We start from the raw sequence: 27,258 nt of genomic DNA on the forward strand, positions 1-27,258 counted from the left end.
ACCCTGGCACTAGCCAAGGTGCCCCCACATTGTTCAGGGCAAATTCCCCGGACTTTGTGAGTGCGGGGACACCATTACACGCGTGCACTACACAGAGGTCACTACCTATGTGTAGCTTCACAATGGTAACTCCGAATATGGCCATGTAACATGTCTATGATCATGGAATTGCCCCCTCTATGCCATCCTGGCATAGTTGGCACAATCCCATGATCCCACGGGTCTGTAGCTCAGACCCTGGTACTGCCAAACTGCCTTTCCCGGGGTTTCACTGCAGCTGCTGCTGCTGCCAACCCCTCAGACAGGTTTCTGCCGTCCTGGGGTCCAGCCAGGCTTGGCCCAGGATGGCAGAAAAAAGGACTTCCTCAGAGAGAGGGTGTTACACCCTCTCCCTTTGGAAAAAGGTGTCAGGGCTGGGGAGGATTAGCTTCCCCCAGCCTCTGGAAATGCTTTCATGGGCACAGATGGTGCCCATTTCTGCTTAAGACAGTCTACACCGGTTCAGGGACCCCTTAGCCCTGCTCTGGCACGAAACTGGACAAAGGAAAGGGGAGTGACCACTCCCCTGACCTGCACCTCCCCTGGGAGGTGCCCAGAGCTCCTCCAGTGTGCTCCAGACCTCTGCCATCTTGGAAACAGAGGTGCTGCTGGCACACTGGACTGCTCTGAGTGGCCAGGGCCAGCAGGTGACGTCAGAGACTCCTTCTGATAGGCTCCTTCAGGTGTTGCTAGCCTATCTTCTCTCCTAAGTAGCCAAACCCTCTTTTCTGGCTATTTAAAGTCTCTGCTTTGGGGATTTCCTTAGATAATGAATGCAAGAGCTCATCAGCGTTCCTCTGCATCTCTCTCTTCACCTTCTGCCAAGGAATCGACTGCTGACTGCGCTGGAAGCCTGCAAAACTGTAACAAAGTAGCGAAGATGACTACTGCAACTCTGTAACGCTGATCCTGCCGCCTTCTCGACTGTTTTCCTGGTGGTGCATGCTGTGGGGGTGGTCTGACTCCTCTCTGCACTAGAAGCTCCGAAGAAATCTCCCGTGGGTCGACGGAATCTTCCTCCTGCTACCGCAGGCACCAAAGAACTGCATCACCGGTACCCTGGGTCTCCTCTCAGCACGACGAGCGAGGTCCCTTGAATCCAGCAACTCTGTCCAAGTGACTCCCCCAGTCCAGTGACTCTTCAGTCCAAGTTTGGTGGAGGTAAGTCCTTGCCTCCCCACGCCAGACTGCATTGCTGGGAACCGTGACTTTTGCAGCTACTCCGGTCTCTGTGCACTTCCGGCAGAAATCCTTTGTACACAGCCAAGCCTGGGTCCACGGCACTCTAACCTGCATTGCACGAATTTCTAAGTTGTCCTCCGGCGACGTGGGACTCCTTTGTGCGACTTCGGGTGAGCACCATTTCACTCCTCTTCGTAGTGCCTGTTCTGGCACTTTTGCGAGTGCTGCCTGCTTCTGAGAGGGCTCCGTGTCTTGCTCGATGCCCCCTCTGTCCCCAGACGCAATTGGCGACATCCTGGTCACTCCTGGGCTACAGCAGCATCCAAAAACGTTAACTGCACGACTTGCAGCTAGCAAGGCTTGTTGGCGGTCTTTCTTCAGGAAAACACTTCTGCACAACTCTCCACGGCATGTGGGATCGATCCTCCAAAGGGGATGTCTCTACCCCTTGTCGTTCCTGCAGAATCCTCAGCTTTTACTGTCCAGTAGCAGCTTCTTTGCACCCACAGCTGGCATTTCCTGGGCATCTGCCCATCTCTGACTTGCTTGTGACTTTTGGACTTGGTCCCCTTGTTCCACAGGTACCCTCGACTGGAAATCCATCATTGTTGCATTGCTGGTTTGTGTCTTTCCTGCAGAATTACCCTATCACGACTTCTATGTCCTTTGGGGAACTTTAGTGCACTTTGCACTCACTTTTCAGGGTGGGCTATTTTTCTAACCCTAACTGTTTTCTTACAGTCCCAGCGACCCTCTACAAGGTCACATAGGTTTGGGGTCCATTCGTGGTTCGCATTCCACTTTTGGAGTATATGGTTTGTGTTGCCCCTATCCCTATGTTTCCCCATTGCATCCTATTGTAACTATACATTGTTTGCACTGTTTTCTAAGACTATACTGCATATTTTTGCTATTGTGTATATATATCTTGTGTATATTTCCTATCCTCTCACTGAGGGTACACTATGAGATACTTTGGCATATTGTCATAAAAATAAAGTACCTTTATTTTTAGTACATCTGTGTATTGTGTTTTCTTATGATATTGTGCAAGTGACACTTGTGGTACTGTAGTAGCTTCACACGTCTCCTAGTTCAGCCTAAGCTGCTCTGCTAAGCTACCATTATCTATCAGCCTAAGCTGCTAGACACCCTATACACTAATAAGGGATAACTGGGCCTGGTGCAAGGTGCAAGTACCCCTTGGTACTCACTACAAGCCAGTCCAGCCTCCTACAGTTATCAAGTGGAGGAAGGATTTGTGTATGATGGCCAGGCCACCGCCTTGGCGAGAAGCCCGGTCTTTGCAAAGCAATTTGTAGTCCCTGGGGATGGCAATGGCGATGTCTGGTGTGGATGCTGAGTTTGTCCAGGTTTCAGTGAGGAAGATGATGTTCGGGCGGGTGGAGTCCAGTAGGTCCCAGAGTTCTACGGCATGTTTGTGGAAAGAGTGAATGTTGAGGAGGATGCAGCTGAGAAACTCCGGGTAGGTGTTCAATGGTTCCGTGGTGGGAAGGTCTGGTGTTTGGTGTAGGTGCGGTGGCAGTGGAGGCAGGAGAACGGTCTGTGGGTGTCTCTGGGTGATGTGAGATTGCGGGGGGGATCATCCTGTGTTCAGCGAGTGGAGGGTCTTTGTGTTCTAGCAATTCTAGATCGGAGGGCCAGGGATCTGGAGCTTGGTGCGGGCCAGGCACGGACAGGCGCAGACAGGCTTGCCTTTGGTGCATCTTCAGCTCACCAGTGGCGCGACCGTGCCATGGTTGCCATTAAGAAGATATGGGAGGCGGGGGTCCAGTCAGCGGCGAGATGGGAGGGCCGGTAAGCACTTTGCATGTAAGCACTTTGCAGGGAGTGAGGGGGGCAGGTCCACAGGGGCAGCAGCGGCGTGGGAAAATGCAGAGAGAGTGAAAGGAGAGAGAAAGAGACAAGAAGGAAAGAAAAGCAAAATTACATACAAATGACAGAAAAATAAACAGAAGTAAAAGCAGGAGTAATGAGAGACAGCAAGATACTTATATGCAGATGGCCACTAGGCCACCAGGGATGGGCCTGTAACTGAGAGTCAAGCAGGCTCTCAGTTCGCTTGCAGTAGAGGCAGCAAGCAAACAGATGGAGCTGCACAGTGGAGGGCAAACAGACGCTGACCAGGTGGTCAGAGGAGTCACTCTGTCAGTGTGCAGCAGCTGCCATTCAGAAGGGGAGGGAGGCAGGGAATCCAGTCAGCTGGGAGGTGAGAGGGCAGAAAAGCGCTTCACAGGGAGGTCAGAAGAGTCGCAGTGGCCACCATTAAGAAGGGGAGGGAGGCGGGGGATCCGGTCTGCTGGGAGACAGGAGGGTGGGAAGGCGCTTCACAGGGAGGGAGGGGGAAGGGCAGCAACAGCACGGGAAAACGTGGGGAGAGTGAAAGGAGAGAGAAAGAGACAAGAAGGAAAGAAAAGCCAAATGAAATAAAAATGACAGAAAAATAAGCAGAAGTTTAAAGCAGGGGTAAAGAGAGACAGAAAGATACTTACAAGCAGATGGCCAGTAGGCCTTCAGGGATGGGCCTCGAACTGAGAGTCAGGCAGGCTCTCAGTTAGCTTGCAGCAGAGGCAGTAGTAGCAGCAAACAGGTGGAGCTGCACAGAGGAAGGCAAACAGATGCTGACCAGGAGGTTAGAGGAGTCGCCTGACTCCAAGCTGTCTAAGGTGACAAAGCCAGGGGCAGGCCTCGTGTCAGGTTCCTGTGTGGGCTGTAGGCAAAGTCCTTTGAAATGTTCTCTCCAGCCATCCTGCCAGAAAGGATCTCTCCCACCTACACCAGAATCCAATTGTTAACTGTCTGGACCCAGTACACATTCTTGATGGTGGAACCATTAACAGGACAACAAAGCTGGAAACTCATAGAAAGGCCTCAGAAACTTTGGGCAGGAAAATCCCAACTTTCTAAAAGTGGCATTTTCAAAATTATAATTTAAAATTCGACTTTACTATTAAAAGAGAATTTTAAATTACAGTTCATTTGAATGAAAAAACATGTCTCTATCTGCTCCCAATCTAAAGTTAGAACTTATGAAATGTAATAAAGTAGCCCAGTGTGAGTCTATGGGGGAGATAGGCCTTACAACAGCTAAAAACAACTTTAGTTTTCTACTACCAGGACATGCAAACCTTAAAACCACAATTAAGGGTGACATAATATTTTTAAAAAAAGGTTTAAGCCTGGCAAAAGGTTTATTTTGGCAGTTTGAAATGGTAGTTTAAAACTGCTCTACAGGCTGCAGTGGCAGGCTTGAGACATGTTTTACAGGGCTACCTTAGTAGGTAGCACTATGAGTGCTGCAGCTTACTAGAAGAATTTAATTTAGAGGCCCTTAATACATGTAGTACCATTTACAAGGGACTTGCAAGTAAATTAAATGTACCACTCAGGCATAAGAAGATGTTACCACTTTAGCACAGGTTAGCAGGGTGTGAGACATTGACTGAGGGAGGTGGGAGTCCTTCTCGAGCAACAGACAATCCTTGTCAGGGAACTACAAAAAGTTACTAAACTAACCTGTGCTTGACCCTCTGGTAGGTGGCATAAAAGCGGTGAGGCTACACCTAGATGCAATGTTTAAAGTATTTATGCAAATTTGACACCAAGACATGCAGACATTTTTCATCATGTCTTATAATAAGTTTACTTACATGCAGAAAAATCCTACTATACAAACAAGTATATTGTTAACCATGCTTAAAAGGTAGTGCCTAAGCAATACAAATACCAACAACCAAAACCTAATCAATAACAAACACCATTAAAAAGCATTTCACAGCTCTCCAGAATTGTTGTGATCAACCAATCAACAGCTTTTCACAGTTCTGCAGTGTTTTTTTTATCACAATTTTTTTTCAAAGCAAAAAGTCCCTTCATAAGTGACCCATGGCTTGGGTGTACAATAGTGTCAAGAAATCCAGTGTCAGGAGCTCAGTTCATTATCATAGATAGCAGCCCAACTCCCCGATGCCTTTGCCTATGCATTTCGATCTCCCAGGGACTTAGTTGCACAAGATCTTCATCGGGCCACCTCCTTAATAAAGGCAAGCGTGTGATAGTTCCATGTCAGAAAACAGGTGGTTCTGTGTGTAAAATAAAATTAAATAACACATTTTAAAAAAGTAGTTATCAAAAAAATCCCACATCTCACCTGGCCTGGGTGCTCTCTCGCACATACCTGGTAATGTCAAAAAACTGCTTTTTAGGGTGCCGCAGTGTATTTTTTTAAAAAGCTGGAAAACATTATAATGCAAAAAACAAAACATCAATGAGAGGAAGAGAACCAGAGAATAATATGATTACCCCATAGGATTTAATTCCCTATTGCCTCTGAGGTGAAAGTAATCCATGTGGAAGTAAACCAGTCCCTTCCACTGCACCCCCACTGAGAACCCATTGAGAGAGCCCAGAACTCTGCCACGCTGGGGTGCACCAGACACCAAATCGATGCAATAAGTCGGTTGCTGGTGACCACCATATGTACATAGACAACCCAGGGTGTCCCTGGGCTTTATCCTACATTGATAAACACAGCTTGACAGGCCCTCCTTACCACGCAACTGAGCCTAAGAGATAAAGGGGTTCATTCTGACCCCGGCGGGCGGCGGGAGCCGCCCGCCTGGAGGGAACCGCCAGAATACCGCTGCGCGGTCAAAAGACCGCCACGGGTATTCTGTGTTTCCCACTGGGCTGGCGGGTGACCGCCAAAAGGCCGCCCGCCAGCCCAGTGGGAAACACCCCTCCATGAGGATGCCGGCTCCGAATGGAGTCGGCGGAGTGGACGATGTGCGACGGGTGCAGTGGCACCCGTCGCGTATTTCAGTGTCTGCAAAGCAGACACTGAAATACAAAGTGGGGCCCTCTTACGGGGGCCCCTGCAGTGCCCATGCTATTGGCATGGTCACTGCAGGGGCCCCCAGGGGCCACACGACACCCCTCACCACCATCCTGTTCCTGGCGGGCGGAACCGCCAGGAACAGGATGGCGGTGAGGGGGTCGGAATCCCCATGGCGGCGCAGCAAGCTGCGCCGCCATGGCGGATTCCCATGGGCAGCGGAAAGTCGGCGGTACACCGCCGACTTTCCGTTTCTGGCCGTGGCTGTACCGCCACGGTCAGAATGCCCGGCGGAGCACCGCCAGCCTGTTGGCGGTGCTACCGCCAGCCCCGGCGGTCCATGACCGCCGGGGTCAGAATGACCCCCAAAGTCCAATATCTTATCCTGAAGACAAATAATATTGTCTGAACAATGGTGTAGGAAAGAACCCTCTTTCTTGGCATGATTACCCCCATGTTCTGCCTGTTTGTCTGTGTTCACTGGGATCCTGCTAACCAGGACCCTAGTGATTATGCTCTCTCCCTTTAAGCTTAATTACTTGAACCACATACACCTCACATTTGTCATACTGATGCCCCATGTAAGTCCCTAGTATATGGTACCCAGGGCATTGGGGTAGCAAGGGATCCCCATGGGCTGCAGCATGTATTATGCCACCCATGGGGAGCCCATGCAAAGTGTATCTGCAGGACTGCCTTTGCAGCCTGCGTGAAGGGTGCATGCACCCTTTTCACTACAGCTCACTGTACCTGGTCACTGTAAGTCACCCCTATGGTAGGCCCTCCTAGCCCAGGGGGCAGGGTGCAAGTACTTGTGGGTGCCCCTACAAACTCCAGTTCCATTTTGCTGGACTTTGTGAGTGCAGGGACTCCACTTTATGTGTGTACTAGACATAAGTCACTACCTATGTCCAGCTACCTAATGGTAACTCCGAACCTGGGCATGTTTGGTATCAAACATGTCAGAATCATACACCAATACTGTTGCCAGTATTGGAAGTATGATTCCATGCACTCTGGGAGCTCCTTAGAAGACACCCAGTATAGTTCCTACCAGCCTTCTTGGGTTTTCCAGGCAGCCCAAACTGCTGCCACTCCTCAGACAGGTTTCTGCCCTCCTGCTGCTTGAACAGCTCAAGCCCAGGAAGGCAGAACAAAGGATTTCCTTTGGGAGAGGGGGTAACACCCTCTCCCTTTGGAAATAGGTGTTCCATGGCTTGGGAGGGGTAGCCTCCCCAAGCCACTGGTATGATTTGAAGGGCAATTTTGGTGCCATCTGTGCATAAACCAGTTTACACCAGTTCAGGGACCCCCAGTCCCTGCTCTGGCGCAAAACTGGACAATGGAAAGGGGAGTGACTACTCCCATGTCCATCACCACCCCAGGGGTGGTGCCCTGAGCTCCTCCAGAGGGTCCCTGGGTTCTGCCATCTTGAATCCAAGGAGGACAGGGGCCTCTGGGAGCATCTGAGTGGCCAGGTCAGGCAGGTGATGTCAGACCCCCCTCCTGGTAGGTGATTGTAGGAGGCTGGCCTGGTTTGTAGTCGGTACCTAATACCAGGTCCAGTTATCCCTTATTTGTGAAATGTAGGCCGTGTTCTAGCAGGTAAGGCTGTCTAGAGGTAGCTGTAGCAGAGCAGCTTAGGCTGAACTAGGAGACATGCAAAGCTTCTGCAATACCACTATAGTTACACAGTACTTATACACAATAATAGGCAATGCTCAGTGTTACCAAAAATAAAGGTACTTTATTTTAGTGACACAAGGCCAAAAATATCTTAGAGGCAATGCTCCTTCTGGAGGTAAGTATTATACACAATATATAGACTAGAGACCAAAATCAGGTAAGTAAATAGTCATAGAATAGTGCAAACAGTAGAAAATACAATAGAATGCAATAGGCCTAGGGGCAACACAAACCATATATTAAGAAAGCAGAATGCGAATCGCAAATTCTCCCAAAGGCAAGTGTAGTGTGTAGAGAGGTGCTGGGAGTGTAAGAAAACACCAAAGGTAAGTAAAGTACCCCACCCCAGAGCCCAGGAAAGTAGGAGTAAGGACCTGCAAGTTTCCTCACGACACACTACAAGTTGTGATAAGAGATACTGCAAGAACCAAGCAAGACTGCAATCAACAAACTGTGGATTCCTGGACCTGAAGACCTGTGAAGAGAGAAGACCAAGCCGGAACATTCCAGGAAGGATAGGAACCCATGCAGAAAAGCACAAAAGAAGATGGTTGCGGGTTCCTGCGTGGGACAGGAGATGTCCCACATCGAGTTGTTGGACGCAGGCTGGTTGTGTCACTGGATTCGTCCAACAAGCCTTGGTTCAAACAAGTTTGAGGTTTGCGTCAAAATGGCGCTGCCTGGACCCAGTTCAAGTTGACCCAGTCTGTCTCCTCAGTACAAGTTGACCCAGTGTCAACTTGTACTGAGGAGACAAAGGGGGCTCTCAGCACTGGAGAGAGCCCACAGATGACCAGGCAGCACCCACGGGAGCCCCAGGACACAGGGACAAAGAAGATGCAAAGTGCGGTTGGTGCAACACAACAAAAGAAGGTCCCACCCCGCCAGAGAACAGCTCAACAAGTTGTGCGTCGCAGGATGGAGTGCTGGGGACATGGGCTACACTGTGCACAAAGGATTCTTGGAAGAAGTGCACTGAAGCCCAAGGAGCTATGTAGGAAAGTACCATCTTGCCTGGCATGTTACCCCCATTTTTCACTGTATATATGTTGTTTTAGTTGTATGTGTCACTGGGGCACTGGTAACCCAGGGCCCCAGTGCTCATAAGTGTGCCTGAATGTGTTACCTGTGTAGTGACTAACTGTCTCACTGAGGCTCTGCTAATCAGAACCTCAGTGGTTATGCTCTCTCATTTCTTTCCAAATTGTCACTAACAGGCTAGTGACCATTTTTACCAATTTACATTGGCTTACTGGAACACCCTTATAATTCCCTAGTATATGGTACTGAGGTACCCAGGGTATTGGGGTTCCAGGAGATCCCTATGGGCTGCAGCATTTCTTTTGCCACCCATAGGGAGCTCAGACAATTCTTACACAGGCCTGCCACTGCAGCCTGAGTGAAATAACGTCCACGTTATTTCACAGCCATTTTACACTGCACTTAAGTAACTTATAAGTCACCTATATGTCTAACCTTTACCTGGTAAAGGTTAGGTGCAAAGTTACTTAGTGTGAGGGCACCCTGGCACTAGCCAAGGTGCCCACACATTGTTCAGAGCCAATTCCCTGAACTTTGTGAGTGCGGGGACACCATTACACGCGTGCACTACATATAGGTCACTACCTATATGTAGCTTCACCATGGTAACTCCGAATATGGCCATGTAACATGTCTATGATCATGGAATTGCCCCCTCTATGCCATCCTGGCATTGTTGGTACAATTCCATGATCCCAGTGGTCTGTAGCACAGACCCTGGTACTGCCAGACTGCCCTTCCTGGGGTTTCACTGCAGCTGCTGCTGCTGCCAACCCCTCAGACAGGCAGCTGCCCTCCTGGGGTCCAGCCAGGCCTGGCCCAGGATGGCAGAACAAAGAACTTCCTCTGAGAGAGGGTGTGACACCCTCTCCCTTTGGAAAATGGTGTGAAGGCAGGGGAGGAGTAGCCTCCCCCAGCCTCTGGAAATGCTTTGTTGGGCACAGATGTGCCCAATTCTGCATAAGCCAGTCTACACCGGTTCAGGGACCCCTTAGCCCCTGCTCTGGCGCGAAACTGGACAAAGGAAAGGGGAGTGACCACTCCCCTGACCTGCACCTCCCCTGGGAGGTGTCCAGAGCTCCTCCAGTGTGCTCCAGACCTCTGCCATCTTGGAAACAGAGGTGCTGCTGGCACACTGGACTGCTCTGAGTGGCCAGTGCCACCAGGTGACGTCAGAGACTCCTGCTGATAGGCTCCTTCAGGTGTTAGTAGCCTTTCCTCTCTCCTAGGTAGCCAAACCCTTTTTTCTGGCTATTTAGGGTCTCTGTCTCTGGGGAAACTTTAGATAACGAATGCATGAGCTCAGCCGAGTTCCTCTGCATCTCCCTCTTCACCTTCTGATAAGGAATCGACCGCTGACCGCGCTGGAAGCCTGCAAACCTGCAACATAGTAGCAAAGACGACTACTGCAACTCTGTAACGCTGATCCTGCCGCCTTCTCGACTGTTTTCCTGCTTGTGCATGCTGTGGGGGTAGTCCGCCTCCTCTCTGCACCAGAAGCTCCGAAGAAATCTCCCGTGGGTCGACGGAATCTTCCCCCTGCAACCGCAGGCACCAAAAAGCTGCATTACCGGTCCCTTGGGTCTCCTCTCAGCACGACGAGCGAGGTCCCTCGAATCCAGCGACACCGTCCAAGTGACCCCCACAGTCCAGTGACTCTTCAGCCCAAGTTTGGTGGAGGTAAGTCCTTGCCTCACCTCGCTGGGCTGCATTGCTGGGAACAGCGACTTTGCCAGCTACTCCGGCCCCTGTGCACTTCCGGTGGAAATCCTTTGTGTACAGCCAAGCCTGGATCCACAGCACTCTAACCTGCATTGCACGACTTTCTAAGTTGGTCTCCGGCGACGTGGGACTCCTTTGTGCAACTTCGGCGAGCACCGTTTCACGCATCCTCGTAGTGCCTGTTTCTGGCACTTCTCCGGGTGCTACCTGCTTCAGTGAGGGCTCTTTGTCTTGCTCGACGTCCCCTCTCTCTGCAGGTCCAATTTGCGACCTCGTGGGCCCTCCTGGGCCCCAGCAGCGTCCAAAAACGCCAAACGCACGATTTGCATGTAGCAAGGCTTGTTGGCATCCATCTGGCGGGAAAACACTTCTGCACGACTCTCCAAGGCGTGATGGATCCATCCTCCAAAGGGGAAGTCTCTAGCCCTTGTCGTTCCTGCAGTATTCAGAGTTCTTCAGCCTAGTAAGAGCTTCTTTGCACCAACCGCTGGCATTTCTTGGGCATCTGCCCATCTCCGAGTTGCTTGTGACTTTTGGACTTGGTCCCCTTGTTCCACAGGTACCCTCATCGTTGTTGCATTGCTGATTTGTGTTTTCCTTGCATTTTCCCTCTAACACGACTATTTTGTCCTTAGGGGAACTTTAGTGCACTTTGCACTCACTTTTCAGGGTCTTGGGGAGGGTTATTTTTCTAACTCTCACTATTTTCTAATAGTCCCAGCGACCCTCTACAAGGTCACATAGGTTTGGGGTCCATTCGTGGTTCGCATTCCACTTCTGGAGCATATGGTTTGTGTTGCCCCTATCCCTATGTTTCCCCATTGCATCCTATTGTAACTATACATTGTTTGCACTGTTTTCTTAGACTATACTGCATATTTTTGCTATTGTGTATATATATCTTGTGTATATTTTCTATCCTCTCACTGAGGGTACACTCTAAGATACTTTGGCATATTGTCATAAAAATAAAGTACCTTTATTTTTAGTATAACTGTGTATTGTGTTTTCTTATGATATTGTGCATATGACACTAAGTGGTACTGTAGTAGCTTCACACGTCTCCTAGTTCAGCCTAAGCTGCTCTGCTAAGCTACCATTATCTATCAGCCTAAGCTGCTAGACACCCTATACACTAATAAGGGATAACTGGGCCTGGTGCAAGGTGCAAGTACCCCTTGGTACTCACTACAAGCCAGTCCAGCCTCCTACAAGCTAGAGATGACGAGGTGCACAGGGGTACTGCCGCAAACCGGGAAGGCAAGCTCTTACCTCCACCAAGGTTGGATAGCTGGACCTTAGGACATCTGGGTTGTGTCGGTCCACCACCTGTGTTTCAGGGAGCGCACTCGTCATCAGGAGAGGAGTCCCAGAGAACTGGTTGTCGCCGCAGAAGGATGCTTGCAGGAGCAGGGAAATGACTCTGTCTCCAGAGTGTCCCCACACCTTGGAATCCAAGGTGGCTAATGCCAGGAACACACTGGAAGATCTCTGGTAACCACCCCTGGGGTGGTGATGGACAGGGGAGTGGTCACTCCCCTTTGCTTTGTCCAGTTTTGCGCCAGAGCAGGAACTGGAGGTCCCTGAACTGGTGTGGACTGGCTTATGCAAGGGGGGCACCATCTGTGCCCTTCAAAGCAGTTCCAGAGGCTCTGAAAGGATACCCCTCCCAAGCCTGTAACAGCTATTTCCAAAGGGAGAGGGTGTAACACCCTCCTCCCAAAGGAAATGCATTGTTCTGCTTTTCTAGGATTGAGCTGCTCAGTCCCTAGGAAGGCAGAAACCTGTCTGTGAGGTGACAGCAGCTGTAGCTTCAGTGGAAACCTCAGAGAGCTGGTTTGGCAGTACTGGGGGTCCATGGTGGAGCCTCTAGGGTGCATGGGATTGCACCCCCCCATACCAGATTGGGAATGGGGGGACAAATCCATGATCTTAGACACCTCACATAGCCATATTTGGAGTTACCATTGTGAAGCTACATATATGTATTGACATATATGTAGTGCATGCATGTAATGGTATCCCCTCACTCAGGAAGTCCGGGAAATTGGCCCTCGATAATGTGGGGGCACCTTTGCTAGTGCAAGGGTGCCCTCACACTTAGTAACTTTGCACCTAGCCTTCAGTAAATGAAGGTTAGACATATAGGTGACTTATAAGTTACTTAAGTGCAGTGAAAATGGCTGTGAAATAGTGTGGGCACTATTTCACTCAGGCTGCAGTGGCAGTCCTGAAGAAAGGTTTGTCTGAGCTCCTTATGGGTGGCAAAAGAAATGCTGCGGTCCTAAGCATCTCTTGGAACCCCAATCCCCTGGGTACCTGGGTACCATATACTAGGGACTTATAAGGGGAGTCCAGTGTGCCAATTGGAATTGGAATATGAAGTCACTAAACTATAGTGACCAATTTGGTAAGTAGGGAGAGCATAAGCACTTGAGTTCTGGTTAGCAGAACTTCAGTGACACAGTTGAGCATACTGATAACACACACATAGGCCACACACTATGAGCAGTGGGGTCCTGGCTAGCAGGATCCCAGAGAGACAGGCAAAACACACTGACAAATAGGGTTTTAACTATGAGCACTGGGGTCCTGGCTAGCAGGATCCGGTTGAGACAGTAAAAACACACTGACACACACACTCACAAACAGGCCAGAAATGGGGGTAACCATGCATAACCCCCCATTCCCCAAAGGAAGGACAATAAGGCTAACCTTGGCCAGTTGAGACTTTATTGTCTAAGTAGTGGTAAGTGGAGAGTAGATCTGCAATAGAGTGGTTACTCCCTTTATCGTCCACTGTATGGTTACTTCCCTGTGGGGATGTAAACCACCCTGTTTGGAGATTTTTACCTAAACAACAGTGTGAGCGTAAATTCTCAGAGTTTCTATTTGTAACTTTTAAAGTTGGGCAGTGGGATTGGTCCACTGGGCCTATGTCAAATGAAGAGAATGCCAGACAGGCATGCTGTCTCAGTAAAGCCATAGCTGGGCAAAAAGTTTGTCCACATGGCTGTAAGAGAGAACAGGGTTGTTTCTCTCTGAGGGCAACTGGTCTTTAATCTGCACGAGAAGAAGGAAGGAATCTCCCTTGGAGTGAAGGAGTCACTCGCTTGCATCCGCAGGCACCAACTGCAACGAGGACCGGCTGCGTGGATCTCTTCTCATTGTGAGTGACATGGATCCTGCATCGCAGGTGGTGGTCCGGAGTAGTCCTCTGGGTCCTCTCTGCCAGCTGTCCAACTTTGGTGGAGGTAAGCCCTTGCCTTCCCACACAGGACAGTAGCCCTGTGCACCATGTCTCTTGCAGCTACTAAGGCTTGTTGGCATCTCCTCCAAGCTTCAAGCTACGTGTAGCCCCAGCCCCCATCACTTCTTCCTGCGACACACAATCCTCTGCGTGCTATTCCTGCGGTGTGAGACCCTTCTCCAATTGTGCTGCGTGGTTTCCTCTGCAACTCCTGGGTCCTCTTCCAGTGGTTCTCCTCTGGGGGCTGCCTTTTCTTCTGTGAACTCTCTTCCTTGCTGAGGGTCGCCCCAGGACTCCCGCTCTGGGTTGAGTCCTCCTGGACCTTGCTGGTCCCTGGCAGCTCTACTTTTGCTTCACTGTGACTTCTGCTTTTGACAAGGTTTTTAGGTGGCTTCTCCACACCACTGACCGACTGCAATCATCCATCTAGCATGGGACGTTGACTGCATCTTCCAGGAACTCTTCACCAACTCCAGGGCCGCATTGCTGACCATCTTTGTCCTACGATCAATCAACTCCTGCAACCACAGATGGTTGGGTAGTGGCTCCTGCCCCCACTGGACACTTCTGTGACTTCTGGACTTGGTCCCCCTCTTCCACAGGTCTTCCTCTTCAGGAATCCACAGCAGTCTTGTCTGGGTGTTGCATTATTCTCTTTTTCGTCCTTTTGGAAACTCCAGTAACTTACTCCTTTCTTCCTGGTCGCTGGGGGGGTACTGTGGTACTTACCTTTGGGGCTTCCTAGTTCCCCCAGCTCCTCACTATACACTCCACTTACCTAGGTGGGGGTCCTGCATTCGCATTCCATTTCTTTTAGTGTATGGTTGGCTCCCCCTAGGGTCACTATTGCCTATTTGCTATTGCACTGTTTTCTATCACTTTCTATGCCTATTCCTAACTACTCGTGTACATATCTAGGCCCTCATTCCAACCCTGGCGGTCTCTGACCGCCAAGGCGGAGGGCAGCGGAAGCACCGCCAACAGGCTGGCGGTGCTTCCTGGGCTATTCTGACCGCGGCGGCAAAGCCGTGGTCAGAAAAGGGGAACCGGTGGTTTCCTGCCGGTTTTCCCCTGGCCCAGGGAATCCTCCATGGCTGGGGATTCCGACCCCCTTCCCGCCAGCCTGTTTCTGGCGGTTTTCACCGCTAGAACCAGGATGGCGGGAACGGGTGTCGTGGGGCCCCTGGGGGGCCCTGCACTGCCCATGCCACTGGCATGGGCAGTGCAGGGGCCCCCTAACAGGGCCCCATACAGATTTTCACTGTCTGCTTTGCAGACAGTGAAAATCGCGATGGGTGGCACTGCACCCGTCGCACCCCTGCAACTCTGCCAGCTCCATTTGGAGCCGGCTTCCTCGTTGCATGGGCTTTCCCGCTTGGCCGGCGGGCGGCCTTTTGGCGGTCGCCCGCCGGCCCAGCGGGAAAGTTGGAATGGCCGCCGCGGTCTTTTGACCTCGGGCGGTCATTCGGCGGTAACCGCATGGCGAGCGGCGACCGCCGCCCGCCGCGGTCAGAATGACCACCCTAGTGTGTTACTTACCTCCTATTGGATGGTTGCCTCTCTAGTACTTTTTGGTAATTGTGTCACTAAAATAAAGTACTGTTATTTTTGTACACTGAGTGTTTACTTTTATGTGTGTAAGTGGTGTGTGACTACAGTGGTATTACATGAGCTTTGCATGTCTCCTAGATAAGCCGTGTCTGCTCATCCACAGCTACCTCTAGAGAGCCTGGCTTCTAGACACTGCCTACAGTACACTAATAGGGGATCCCTGGACCTGGTATATGGTGTAAGTACCTCAGGTACCCACCACACACCAGGCCAGCATCCTACAAATGGGCATTAGCATGTTATCTCTGTTCCCTGTGTCTGATGTTCTAACAGAGCACTACCTTCAAGTGTCAGTCTTGTCTCTTCAGCTGCACCACCCCCCAGAAGACAAAAAAAGAAGTACTTGGCAGTTCATCTGTCTCTTGTGGTTTTAGGAACAACAGTCCATCTTTCCCTTCTAGTGCAACTCTTTATTCTCCATTCAGTAATGAAAATGACATTCAGACCTGGCCCACGCTAGTCCCTATGTGACAAAGTCTGGTTTTTGGCCTTATGAGTCAACTTCAGCAGCACTATGCACTTGATTCATGCAAGTCCCCAGGAGGCCAAGAAAGCCTTACCCGACCTGATGGCAGCCAATGAGTGCAAGAAAACCAAGTCACATATTTGTGGGCACTGGGCTCTTGATGCTGGTGGACTGTGACCTCTCCAGGTCTTTTTCAAAAGACGTGTCGGGGCTGCCATAGAGCAATCCACTCAAGGGCTTTGTTGTGGATGCAGGCAACATGTAGTCTGGTGCAGAGGGTGGCATGGGAGATGGTGTTGAAGGCAGCAGAAAGGGCCAGGAGGATGAGGGCTGCTGTTTCGCTGCGGTGGAGGAGGGTGCGGATGTCATCTGTGGCTGTGGGGAGTGCGGTCTCATGCTGTGGTTGCTCCTGAATCCAGATTGGGAGGGGTCCAGAATGTGGTTGGTCTTGATGGATTTGGGAGGTGGGCATTGATGGCCTTCTCAACAACTTTGGCTCGGAAGGGGAGCAGTGAGATGGGTCTATAGTTTTTCAGGTCCATCAGGTCGACGGAGGACTTTTCGATAGAGGGCTGCTCTCTGCGTGTTTCTGGTCTTCCGGGAAGATGGTTGCCTCAATGGAGCAGTTGATGGTGTGGCACAGTTCAGAGCAATGGTGGAGCCGGCTTGATTGAAGATGTGAGAGCAAGGGTAGGAATGTGCCACTGTTAGCATGGTTGCCCCCTCACCTTTTGCCTAGTGTTGATGCCAACTTTGATTGGAAGTGTGCTGGGACCCTGCTAACCAGGCCCCAGCACCAATGTCCTTTACCTAAAACTGTACCTTTGTTTCCACAATTGGCACAGCCCTGACACACAGTTAAGTCCCTTGTAAAAGGTACCCATGGTATCAAGGGCCCTGTGGAAAGGTCGCTAAGGGTTACAGCATGTATTATGCAACCCTGGGGACCCCTCACTCAGCACATGCCCACTGCTATGCAGTTTGTGTGTGCTGGTAGGGAGAAAAAGACAAAGTCGACATGGCACCCCTATCAGGGTGCCATGCCCACAAACCACTGCCTGTGGCATAGGTAAGTCACCCCTCTAGCAGGCCTTACAGCTCTAAGGCAGGGTGCACTATACCACAGGTGAGGGCAATATGCCCCTACAGTGTCGAAGTCCATTCTTAGACATTGTAAGTGCAGTGTAACCATACAGAGCATATGGTCTGGGAGTTTGCCATTACAAACCCCACAGCTCCATAATGGCTTCAATGAATACTGGGAAGTTTGGTATCAAACTTCTCAGCACAATAAACCCACACTGATGCCAGTGTGGAATTTACTACTGTGCCAGCCTGCCACTTTCAGACAAGTTTCTGATCACATGGGGTGAGTGCCTTTGTGCACTCTGTGATCAGAAACAAAGCCTGTCCTGGGTAGAGGTGCTTCACACCTTCCCCCGCAGGAACCTGTAACATATGGCAGTGAGCCTTAAAGGCTCAAGCCTCGGGTTACAGTGGCCCAGGGCACTCCAGCTAGTGGAGATGCCTGCCCCCGGGCAAAGCCCCACTTTTGGTGGCAAGTCCGATGGGAAAATAAGGGAAAACAGTGAGGAGTGACCCCCCCCAGCCAGGACCACCCCTATGGTGTCCAGAGCTGAGGTGACCCTCCCTCCATGCAGAATCCTCCATCTTGGTTTGGAGAACAGGAACCAATAGGGATAGGAATGTGTCACCTTCCCCAAAGGGAGTGGGCACAAGGAGGGTGTAGCCACCCTCAGGGACAGTAGCCATTGGCTACTGCCCTCTGACCCCTCAGAACGCTCCTAAATCTAGGATTTAAGGGTCTCCCTGAGCCCAGCTCACCAGATTCCTGGCGACCTACAAGAAGAAGAAGGACTGCTAAGCTGAACTCCCAGCAGAGAAGAAGGAAGATGACAACTGCTTTGGCCCCAGCCCTACTGGCCTGTCTCTTGCTTCAAAGAACCAGCAAAAAGACCAGCAACGTGTCTAGCGGGCCCAGCGACTCCTGCCAAGTCCAGAGGACTGCCCTGCACCCAAAAGGACAAGGAACTCCAGAGGACAGCGACTCTGTCTAAATAAACCTACAACCAAGGATTCCCACTTCACTCCTGATGCGTGAGTCTTGACCCCTGTGCACCCGACATCCACGGCCCGTGTCCAGGTGGTCCATCCAGCAAGAGAGGGTCTCCAGGCGATTGCGAGCAAGTGCCCACCCTGGGTTGACCTCTCTGCCCCTCGACGACGGCACCTGCAGAGGGAATCCGAGGACCCCCCTGACCGTGAAACTCCGGACAAAGATATCTAATGCCTAAGAACACACTGCACCCGCAGCCCACAAGCCTTGGAGAAACTGACTCCCAGTGCATCATCGTTCAGCAGGCGGTCCTCCTTCCTGTCCGACAGTGGTGTGCCCGAGACAACCCCCTGGACCTCGCCTGCAGCCTCTGCGTGACCCCCGAGGTCTCCTCATAGACTAGCATTGAAAACCCGACATCCTGTTTGCACCGTGCACCCGCCCCCCCCTGTACCACTGAGGGTGTGTGTTTGATGCCTTCTTGTGATGTCTTCAGTGCTCTTCTAATCCCCCCTTGTCTGCCCTCCGAGTTGCGGGTACGTACCTGCAGGCAGGCCTCCCGAGTACTCCCTGTCTCCATCGGAGCTAATGTTCAATTTGCTCAACTTTGAATTTTGCACCCAGCCGACCCCTTGTTACTGGTGGTGGGTGTTTGGGGTTAACTTGAACACCAATCGGTTGACTTCCTAAAACCCAGAGCCTGAAACTGTAAGTGTTGTACTTACCTGTAAACCGACCTAACACTTCTTCCCCCCAGGAACTGTTCTAAAATCTGTAGTTTGTCCACTTTTAAAATAGATTATTGCCAATAATTAAAACAATGTATTACTTATCTATTTCAAACAAAGTACTGTTGATACCTGTGTGAAATACAAGTCTTTTAAGGTACTTACCTGCAACTTTCATCTTGTGGTTCTAAAACTAACTTTAAAAAGATATTTTTACAATATAAAAACCATTGGTCTGGAGTTAAGTCATTGAGTGTGTGCTTCTCTTTTCTGTGTGTGTACAACAAATGCTTTGCACTACCCTCTGATAAGCCTAACTGCTCGACCACACTACCACAAAAGAGAGGATTAGTATTATCTACTTTAGCCTCTGTTAAGCCTTTGGGGAGCCCCTGGACTCTGTGCACAATATATCTCACTTTGATATAGTATATATATAGAAGTGATAGAGCACCCTGACAGCCCCCGGGCTATCCACGGTCCGAAGTGGATTGATTTCATGATCTTGAGGGTGTCTTCTGAGGTGATGGGGGGTCCATTGGTGGAGGGTTGGCAGGATGGTGGACTCTTTGGGGTATGATGGCAGTGGGCAGGGTGGGGGTGTCTTGGGTGGTGAATCCGTTGTGGATATCCAGGATCTTGCAGTGCAAGAAAATGGTGAGATTGTCTCAGAGGTCTTGGAAGGTTGGGATGTCTGTGGTGTCCGTACTAAGTTTGGTGAATTCTTTGACTACGGTGAAGAGTTCTTTGCTGTTGTGAGCGTTGTAGGAAAGTACCATCTTACCTGGCATGTTACCCCCATTTTTTACTTGTGTGTCACTTTGTTTTTGCCTGTCTCACTAGGAACCTGCTAGCCAGAACCCCAGTGCTCACAGTTGTGGCCTGAATGTGTTCCCTGTGTGGTGCCTAACTGTGTTACTGAGGCTCTGCTAATCAGAACCTCAGTCCTTATGCTCTCTCTGACTTTAAAATTTTCACTGCAGGCTAGTGACCATTTTTTACCAATTCTATTTGGCACACTGGAACACCCTTATAATTCCCCTGTATATGGTACTTAGGAACCCAGGGTATTGAGGTTCCAGGAGATCCCTATGGGCTACAGCATTTATTTTGCCACCCATAGGGAGCTCAGACAATTCTAACCGTGCCTGTGGCCTTCTACTGCTACGAGAGTAGTGCTTGGGGTGTCTTTCTCGGTCTAACAAGACCGCATTACCATGACACATGCCTAGGTCATGGCACACATCCATGATCACCCATGACCAAAAATCAGTACAAAGTTTCCAGATGCAGCTGAGGCACTCAGGCAGGGGTGTACATCCATCACCATGCAGGGGACTTCTCAGTCCTGTCACCAAGTTACAGTTGAGTTCCATAGGCTATAAATAACTAACCTCCCATAAACGTATATTTTGTGAGCACAGCAGTCACAAGCCCACCAAACTTCACGTGTATGTTCACCAGACCAGTTCCTACCCATCTTTTAAGATCAACTTCAGCGGTCCTGCTCTCAGTGTCAAGAATCACAAAAGGCGGTCATCATTTCTCATTCCTAATGGTTACTCTCTGGAACATTCCTCCCTCTCCTCTTCAGTGCCAGCACGCCTGTCTCTGTTCAGAAAACCTCTTTCAGCTTATCCCTTCACACATCAACCAGATGTACTCCCTTAACATTCTGCTTCCCATACAGTGCCATGATGCCCGTCATGTGGTAGCGCCCTCTGTAACGCCTCACTCAGCCCCAGTAGTCAATATAAGAGGCTTTCAATTAGACTGATACCTGCACATGTGGGCGAGGCATGCAAGGGAATGTGATTCAGTTGACTGCATCATGTCCTCTAATTCTCAACTCTCTTCTCATTCATCCACAGCCCTGAAGGAGCTGGACCTGTATGAAGGAGGATGGCAGAAGATGCTAATGGCTGTTGATGTTGACAGAAACATTCAAATCAGGTATAAGAAACATGGAAATCCATTTGCCTGTGGCTTCTACTCGGTAAGGGAGGACCGAACAATCCCTCGGCAGATCGATCAAGTTGGAGGAAACGAGCATACAGTGATTGCCCTGTCTCTTGGTGCACACTTCCGGGCTTTCCCCATGCATCTCTTCATCCGAAGGGCCATCAACATCCGCAGGGCCATCGAACGCCTCTTCCTGCGGAGCCCAGAGACCCGGGTAGTCATCAAAACAGAGAACACGAGTGACATGGAGAGAGACTTCGAAAAGCTTAGTGACTTTCATGGATTTGTTCAATACTCAATATTAAATTCCGTATTCCGTGGTCTGAACGTTGGAGTAGTTGATGCATGGGACATCACCACTGCCTTTGCATCAAACAATATGCACCCGTCACCAACAGTGATCGAAAACGAAATAAATCTTTTCCTAACCCTCATCTGTTGAGGATCACAAAATGGTGTCAGGCGGAAATCTAGAAAAAGAATATCTACAAAGAAGATCAAATTATATTTAGTTACTGATTTTGGATTATATTTGAGAAGCTGAGGATCCATGGACTGAGGTGGCTCAGTCCCTGAAACAAGAAGTTAAAACTCCACCGACTGACTCACTTATTCAAAGGCTCACTCACTCCCTGACCGACTGACTCACTCACATGTCTAACAGTGACATTAACCCAAATGAACAATAATGTAAGACACCATTTAAATATTTAGGCCATAAAAACATCATATTTCAAGTGTTTGTTCCAATCCTGTTGTGCTAAGTACTAGTGTGGTTGAACAATACACAGTGACAAAATCTACATTTGTAATTAACTCCTGTCCGAGGTGGTGGTAGTAGTGAAAGAGATTGTCAGATCTCACACGGGTGCCACAGAGTAAACAGGGTCTTCTGGGCCCAGTCCATGATGGGGAAGGTTGTTTGCTGTTGGTGTCCTGGGCCCCATCTTAATAATGTTCTCCAAACTGGGAGAACCCAATAATCAACCAGCAGGCACAAAAACTAGAATGTGCAGTCCAGTGCCTGTCTTTGGGAATATAAAGAACTTCAAAATACACGTGATTCACAGAGGCAGAGTGTTTCTCTTGCTCACAGATCTGCCTCTCTTGTGGTGCTGCCTGACCACCTCTCTATTCAAGGCTCTGTTTCCCCTGGAGTGACCCTATGCACTGTAGTCCCCTCCTCAGGCTCCTAACAAAAGAGTAAATAAGATTCACATCATATACCGTCTCCACAGATTTTAAATGTGCATTCAATAACTCTGGTCCCACCCCTATAGAGGTATGTGGGCAGATTCAGTCTCAAGTCCTTTGTGCTTGACTCAGCATTGTTATGTGTATGTGTAAAGCGCACTGTCACTCGTGGGGGTATTGTGGCACCGAGCAGCTGTGTGTGCCTAGACCTGCCTATGGTAGGTTGGCTAGTTGAAAAGGCAGGTCTTACGCCGTTCTTACTTCCGACAACGCCCTCAGCACTTGTTGTCTGTGTCACAGTCAAGGAGGAAGGTCGAGTGCTACCCACATCTTCTACATTCATGATCTCCCAGGAAAACAGATGAAAAGCAATTCAGCCACCTGCTGTCATCAAGATTCTGGCATCTTCAGCATTTGTCCAGGCTGATGTCGGCAGGTCTTATGGTTAGCAATCACGATCAGCTTCTCTGTCGATACAGACAAACGTCACCATTAGGACAATCCTCTTCTGGGACAACGTAACAATTTCACGGTGAAGCTTTCTCTCTGAATCAATGTGTGCTCTGGACCACTGCAGTTCAAGAGGCTCTCTTTCTCTGGGTATTCACCACATTCCTGGGCTCCTCTTCCTGAGCAGTCTTTCCTCCTGCTGGGCCAGGGTGAACCCTTAACTTTCTAAGCAAGGAAGCCAGGCTTCTAGTTGCTAGGCAGTCTCTCAGATCATCCAGCAGTAAGTGCAACCTTCAGTTGATGTCCCCTCACCTCTGGGAGACCTTTCAGACAGATGCCAGCTCTGGTCACACAACTGCCCTTTGAATATTCTGCAAAGCACTCCTTTCTTTGGTCATGAAGAACCTGGAGCTGGAGCTTTTGTGCACCTGCTCTAGACAGGGGATGTGGGTCTCAAACTTCAGAAGATGTTTGTTGTGGTCCTTTGGACTTGTCCTTCTGAGGCTGCTCTCCAGACACAGCCTGTGTGTAAAGTGATGCTTCTTGCAGCAGGAAGCACCCAAACGCTGGGCACAGTGAAGTGTGAGGTGTCTTCACCAAGCTGTCATCAGTCTCTCTAAATCAGTAATTAGGGGCAACCAAAAGGGCAGGACCTGTCCAGAAACTTCCTCACCTTGAACAAGAGAAACTGCAGTCCCACCCCTCATTCCTACTACCAACCAAGTGGCGGTGGCCCCGGACAAACTAATCTGCAAACCCTCCCTAGTCCTCATGTAATTTTTAAAGGTGGCCCTGCCTCGATCCTTCTCTCTTCCATGTCTGAATCTTCACCCTCCACCCACCGGAATTCAGGCAATTCACTTCCACTCTCTGGGGAGGCTGTCCCTCCCTCAGTCTTGTGCCATGGCATGTTTGGTAGACTTATAACATACTCTTTCACCCAAGGGGGTCATGGCGCTGCAGAACACTACTTTTGTGGCGAGACAAGACCAATTAACTAAATAAAAGGGTTTTTGTTTCCTAAATAAAATGTGGAAAGATAACTTAATGTCTGGTGGCACTGTACTTAATACCTGTGAAAGCACAGCCCACTATGGAAGATCTACTACAGGAAGGGAGAGTATGAACACACTGTTGATCTGGAGGGTGGAACATAGTGAGATGCAGGTCCATATATACAGAGATTTTTCAAATTAATCTAGCCTGCCTATGAAGCTGATTAAGGCATGCTAGGATAGGTGTATGTGGAGTGAAGTGAGGGGCTGAGATTCTCAGCACAGACCCTTGATTATGAATGATGAATTAATGTCTCATTGATGAATCACTGACAGAATATCGGTAACAAAAATATTGTGCGGTGATATTACTGTTTCAATCAATCAATCAAGCAATAATTTGTTAAGCGCGCTACTCACCCGGAAGGGTCTCAAGGTGCTGGAGGTTGGGGAGTAGGGGTTCGGGTGCTACTGCTCAAAGAGCCATGTTTTGAGGCACTTTCTGAAGGTTAGGAGGTCCTGGGTCTTACGGAGGGTGGTGGGGAGGGAGTTCCAGGTTTTGGCGGCGCAGTGGGAGAAAGATCTGCTGCCAGATGTGGTGCGTTGGATGCGAGGGCCTGTTGCAAGGGCGAGGTTGGCAGAGCAGAGTTGGCCGGTTGGGATGTGGAACTTAAGTTGTTCGTTTAGGTAGGACGGTCCGGAGTTGTGGAGGGCTTTGTGTGCGTGGATTAGGATTTTGAAGACAACCCTTTTGTTGATGGGTAGCCAGTGTAGGGTTCTGAGGTGGGCGGAGATGTGTTTGTGGCGAGGGAGGTTGAGGATGAGACGTCCTGCGGTGTTTTGGATGCGTTGGAGTTTTCTATGGAGCTTGGCTGTGGCCCCAGCATAGACGGTGTTGCCGTAGTCCAGCCTGCTGCTGATGAGGTCGTGGGTGACCGTTCTTCTGGTTTCTGTTGGAATCCACTTGAAGGTCTTGTGGAGCAAACGGAGGGTGTTGAAGAAAGGAGACAATATGGCGTTGACTTGCTTAGTCATGGAGAGAGATGAGTCAAGTATGAAGCCGAGATTGCATGGGTGGTGAGTTTCGGGGGTGTTCCTAGGGTGGCTGGCCACCATGAGTCGTTCCATGCTAACTTGTTGGGTCTGAAGATGATGATCTCAGTTTTTCCTGATTTCAGTTTGAGGTGGCTTGCTGTCATCCAATTAGCGATGGCGAGAAGACCGGTGTGGAGGTTGTTCTTGGCGGTAGAGGGGTTCCTCATGAGGGAGAGGATGAGCTGGGTGTCGTCGGCGTAGGAAATTATGTTGAGGCCGTGGGGTCGGATGATGTTGGCGAGCGGAGCCATGTAGATATTGAAGAGAGTGGGGCTGAGTGAGGATCCTTGGGGGACTCCACATATGGTTTTGGTGGCTTCAGACCGGAATGGGGGAAGGCGAACACTTTGGGTTCTCTCGGAGAGGAAGGAGGTGAGCCAGTCCAGGGCTTTATGGCAAATACCGGCATCAAAGAGGCGTGTGCGAAGGGTTTTGTGGCATATGGTGTCGAAGGCTGCGGAGAGGTTGAGAAGGATGAGGGCAACGGTTTCACCCTTGTCAAGTCTGGTCCTGATGTAGTCGGTGCAGGCGATGAGGGCAGTCTCGGTGCTGTGGTTTTTGCAGAATCCAGATTGGGAGACCTCGAGTATGTTGTTGTCTTCCAGGAAGCTGGACAGCTGTTTGTTGACTACCTTCTCTATGACCTTCGCGGGGAAGGGGAGTAGAGAGATAGGTAAGTAGTTTGTGAGGTCTTCGGGGTCTGCTTTGTTTTTTTTTAGCAAAGCGTTGACTTCGGTGTGTTTCCAAATATCTGGAAAGGTGGCGGTCTCAAAGGAGCTGTTGATGACGGACCGGAGCTGGGGAGTGATGATTTGTCTGGCCTTGTTGAAGACGTGGTGGGGGCAGTGGTCTGTTGGAGAGCCTGAGTGGATGCTGCTCATGGTCTTGGTGGTTTCTTCATCGTTGGCGGGGGTCCAGGTGCTCAGTACGGTGGTGTGGTGGTGTGCGGTGGGGTTGGCTGTGTCAGTGGTGGTGATGGTGGGTGACGTCGTTATGAAGCTTTCATGGATGTTTGTGATCTTGCGGTGGAAGTAGCTGGAGAGGGACTTGCAGAGGTCTTGTGAGTGTGGAGGGTCGATGGCACAGGATTTGGGTTTGGTGAGTTCCTTGATGATGGCGAATAGTTCCTTGCTGTTGTGTGCGTTGTTGCCTATACGCTCTTTGTGGAAGGATCTCTTGGGGGTCCTGATGAGCTGGTGGTGTTTGCGCGTTGCTGATTTGTGGGCGGAGAAGTTGCTCACTGATTGGTCTTGGCGCCAGTCCTTCTCAATTTTCCGGCATTCTTGTTTGGAGGTCTGAAGTTCTGCTGTGAACCAGGGAGCTGTCTTGTTAGTGCGGGTGTTGTTGGGTTTTTTGAGTGGAGCGAGGGTGTTTGCGCAGTCCTCGAGCCATCTTTTGAAGTTGAGGGCAGCAGCGTTGGGGTCGTTGGAAATGGGTGGAGTAGATTGGGCGAGGTTGGAGATCAGCTGTTCTTTGGAGATCTTGTTCCACTTGCGGTGAGGGATAGGATGTTGTTAGTGGTGGGCTTCAGGAAGGAGAAGTGAATGCAGTGGTGGTCAGTCCAATGGGGTTCGGTGGTGTGAGTGAAGGTGATATGGCTTCTGGCGGAGAATATGGTGTCAAGTGTCCGGCTGAGTGGGTGGGCGAGGTGACCAGTTGCTTGAGGCCGAGCTTTGCGAGGTTGTCCAGCAGGGCAATGGAGTTGCAGTTGCTGGTGTTCCCTAGGTGGAAATTTAGGTCGCCGAGGAGCAGGTAGTCCGGGGAGGCGAGGGCATGGGAGCTGATAGCATCGGCGATGGCATCACAGAACAGGGGGCGGGGCCTGGCGGGCTGTAGACAAGGGTTCCTCTCAAGGTGGTGTTGGCGTTGATGTGTATCTGAAAGTGTAGGTGTTCTGCGGCGTCCAGGGTGTCGCTGGTGTTGGTGGAAATCCTGATAGAACTTCTGTGTACTATGGGATTCCTCCTCCTGGTTTCTTGATACGGTCCCTTCGGGTGATTTTGTATCCTTCCGGGATGGCTATAGCGATGTTGAGCTCAGATGAGGGGTTCATCCGTGTTTCCGCGAAGAAGGCGATGTCGGGAGAGACTGTCGTGAGTAGATCCCAGAGCTCGATGGCGTGCTTGTGGACGGAGCGGGTGTTGAGGAGAATGTAGCTGAGGTGGTTGGGGTGTCTGGTGTTGTTGTGGTGTTTGTTGGCTTGATTGCAGGAGAAGTGGCATGAGTGACATGGGAAAGGTCTGTGGGTGTGTCGGGGGTCAGCCTGGGCGCAGGCAGTGCGTTGAGCAATGCGGTGGAGTAGAGGTGTTTAGGGACGTGGGGAGGGGTGTGGGCGAGGGGGACGTGCGCTGGGCACGGTCCTGGCGCGGACAGGCGCAGACGGGCTTGCCTCTGGCACGCCTTTGGCCGGGAAGGTGGGAGGGAGGAGCAGCTGGGAGTTGGGAGGGAGTGACGAATGGGGGCGCGAAGGGGCGAGGAAGCTCGAGAAAGGCACAATGAACAGCAAACTAAGATGCACAATAAAAGGCACAATAACAAGGCACAATAGAAGGCACAACAACAAAGCACAATCAAAGCAAAAAAGGCACGAGTTAAAAAATGGCACAACAGTAGGAACGCCTACCACTAGGCACCAGGGATAAGGGGCAGGCAGGTGCCTGTGGGTGGTGGAGGGCCTCGAACTCGCTGCAGCAGCGAGGGCGGGGTCGGGCGCACGAGGGCAGTCTGGTGGAGCTGCTCGTCACGCAGAGTAGTTCCTGGCCTAAATCAGGTCAGGGGTCACTCTGGGCAGCGCGCAGCGGCCGCCATTAAGAAGGGGAGGTGGGAGGGAGGAGCAGGTGGGAGGCGGGAGGGAGTGACGAATGGGGTGCGAGGGGGCGGGGCCACAGGGGATGCAGCGGCGAGA

At 50.6% G+C, this 27,258-nt stretch overlaps 1 protein-coding gene across 2 annotated transcripts in view; it reads left to right on the forward strand.

The window, feature by feature from the left end:
• LOC138295312 (NXPE family member 4-like) overlaps nt 1–23,311 on the forward strand; it is a 557,878-nt gene extending 534,567 nt beyond the window's left edge. For both annotated transcript variants that reach the window (XM_069233530.1, XM_069233529.1), the window contains exon 7: nt 20,529–23,311. In XM_069233530.1, coding sequence (XP_069089631.1) covers nt 20,529–21,061 — 533 coding nt within the window. In that variant the 3' untranslated portion in view covers nt 21,062–23,311. The remainder of the gene's footprint in view (nt 1–20,528) is intronic.
• Nucleotides 23,312–27,258: the final 3,947 nt, after the last annotated feature.

Source organism: Pleurodeles waltl, chromosome 5 (assembly GCF_031143425.1).
Source record: "Pleurodeles waltl isolate 20211129_DDA chromosome 5, aPleWal1.hap1.20221129, whole genome shotgun sequence".
NCBI lineage: Eukaryota > Metazoa > Chordata > Amphibia > Caudata > Salamandridae > Pleurodeles > Pleurodeles waltl.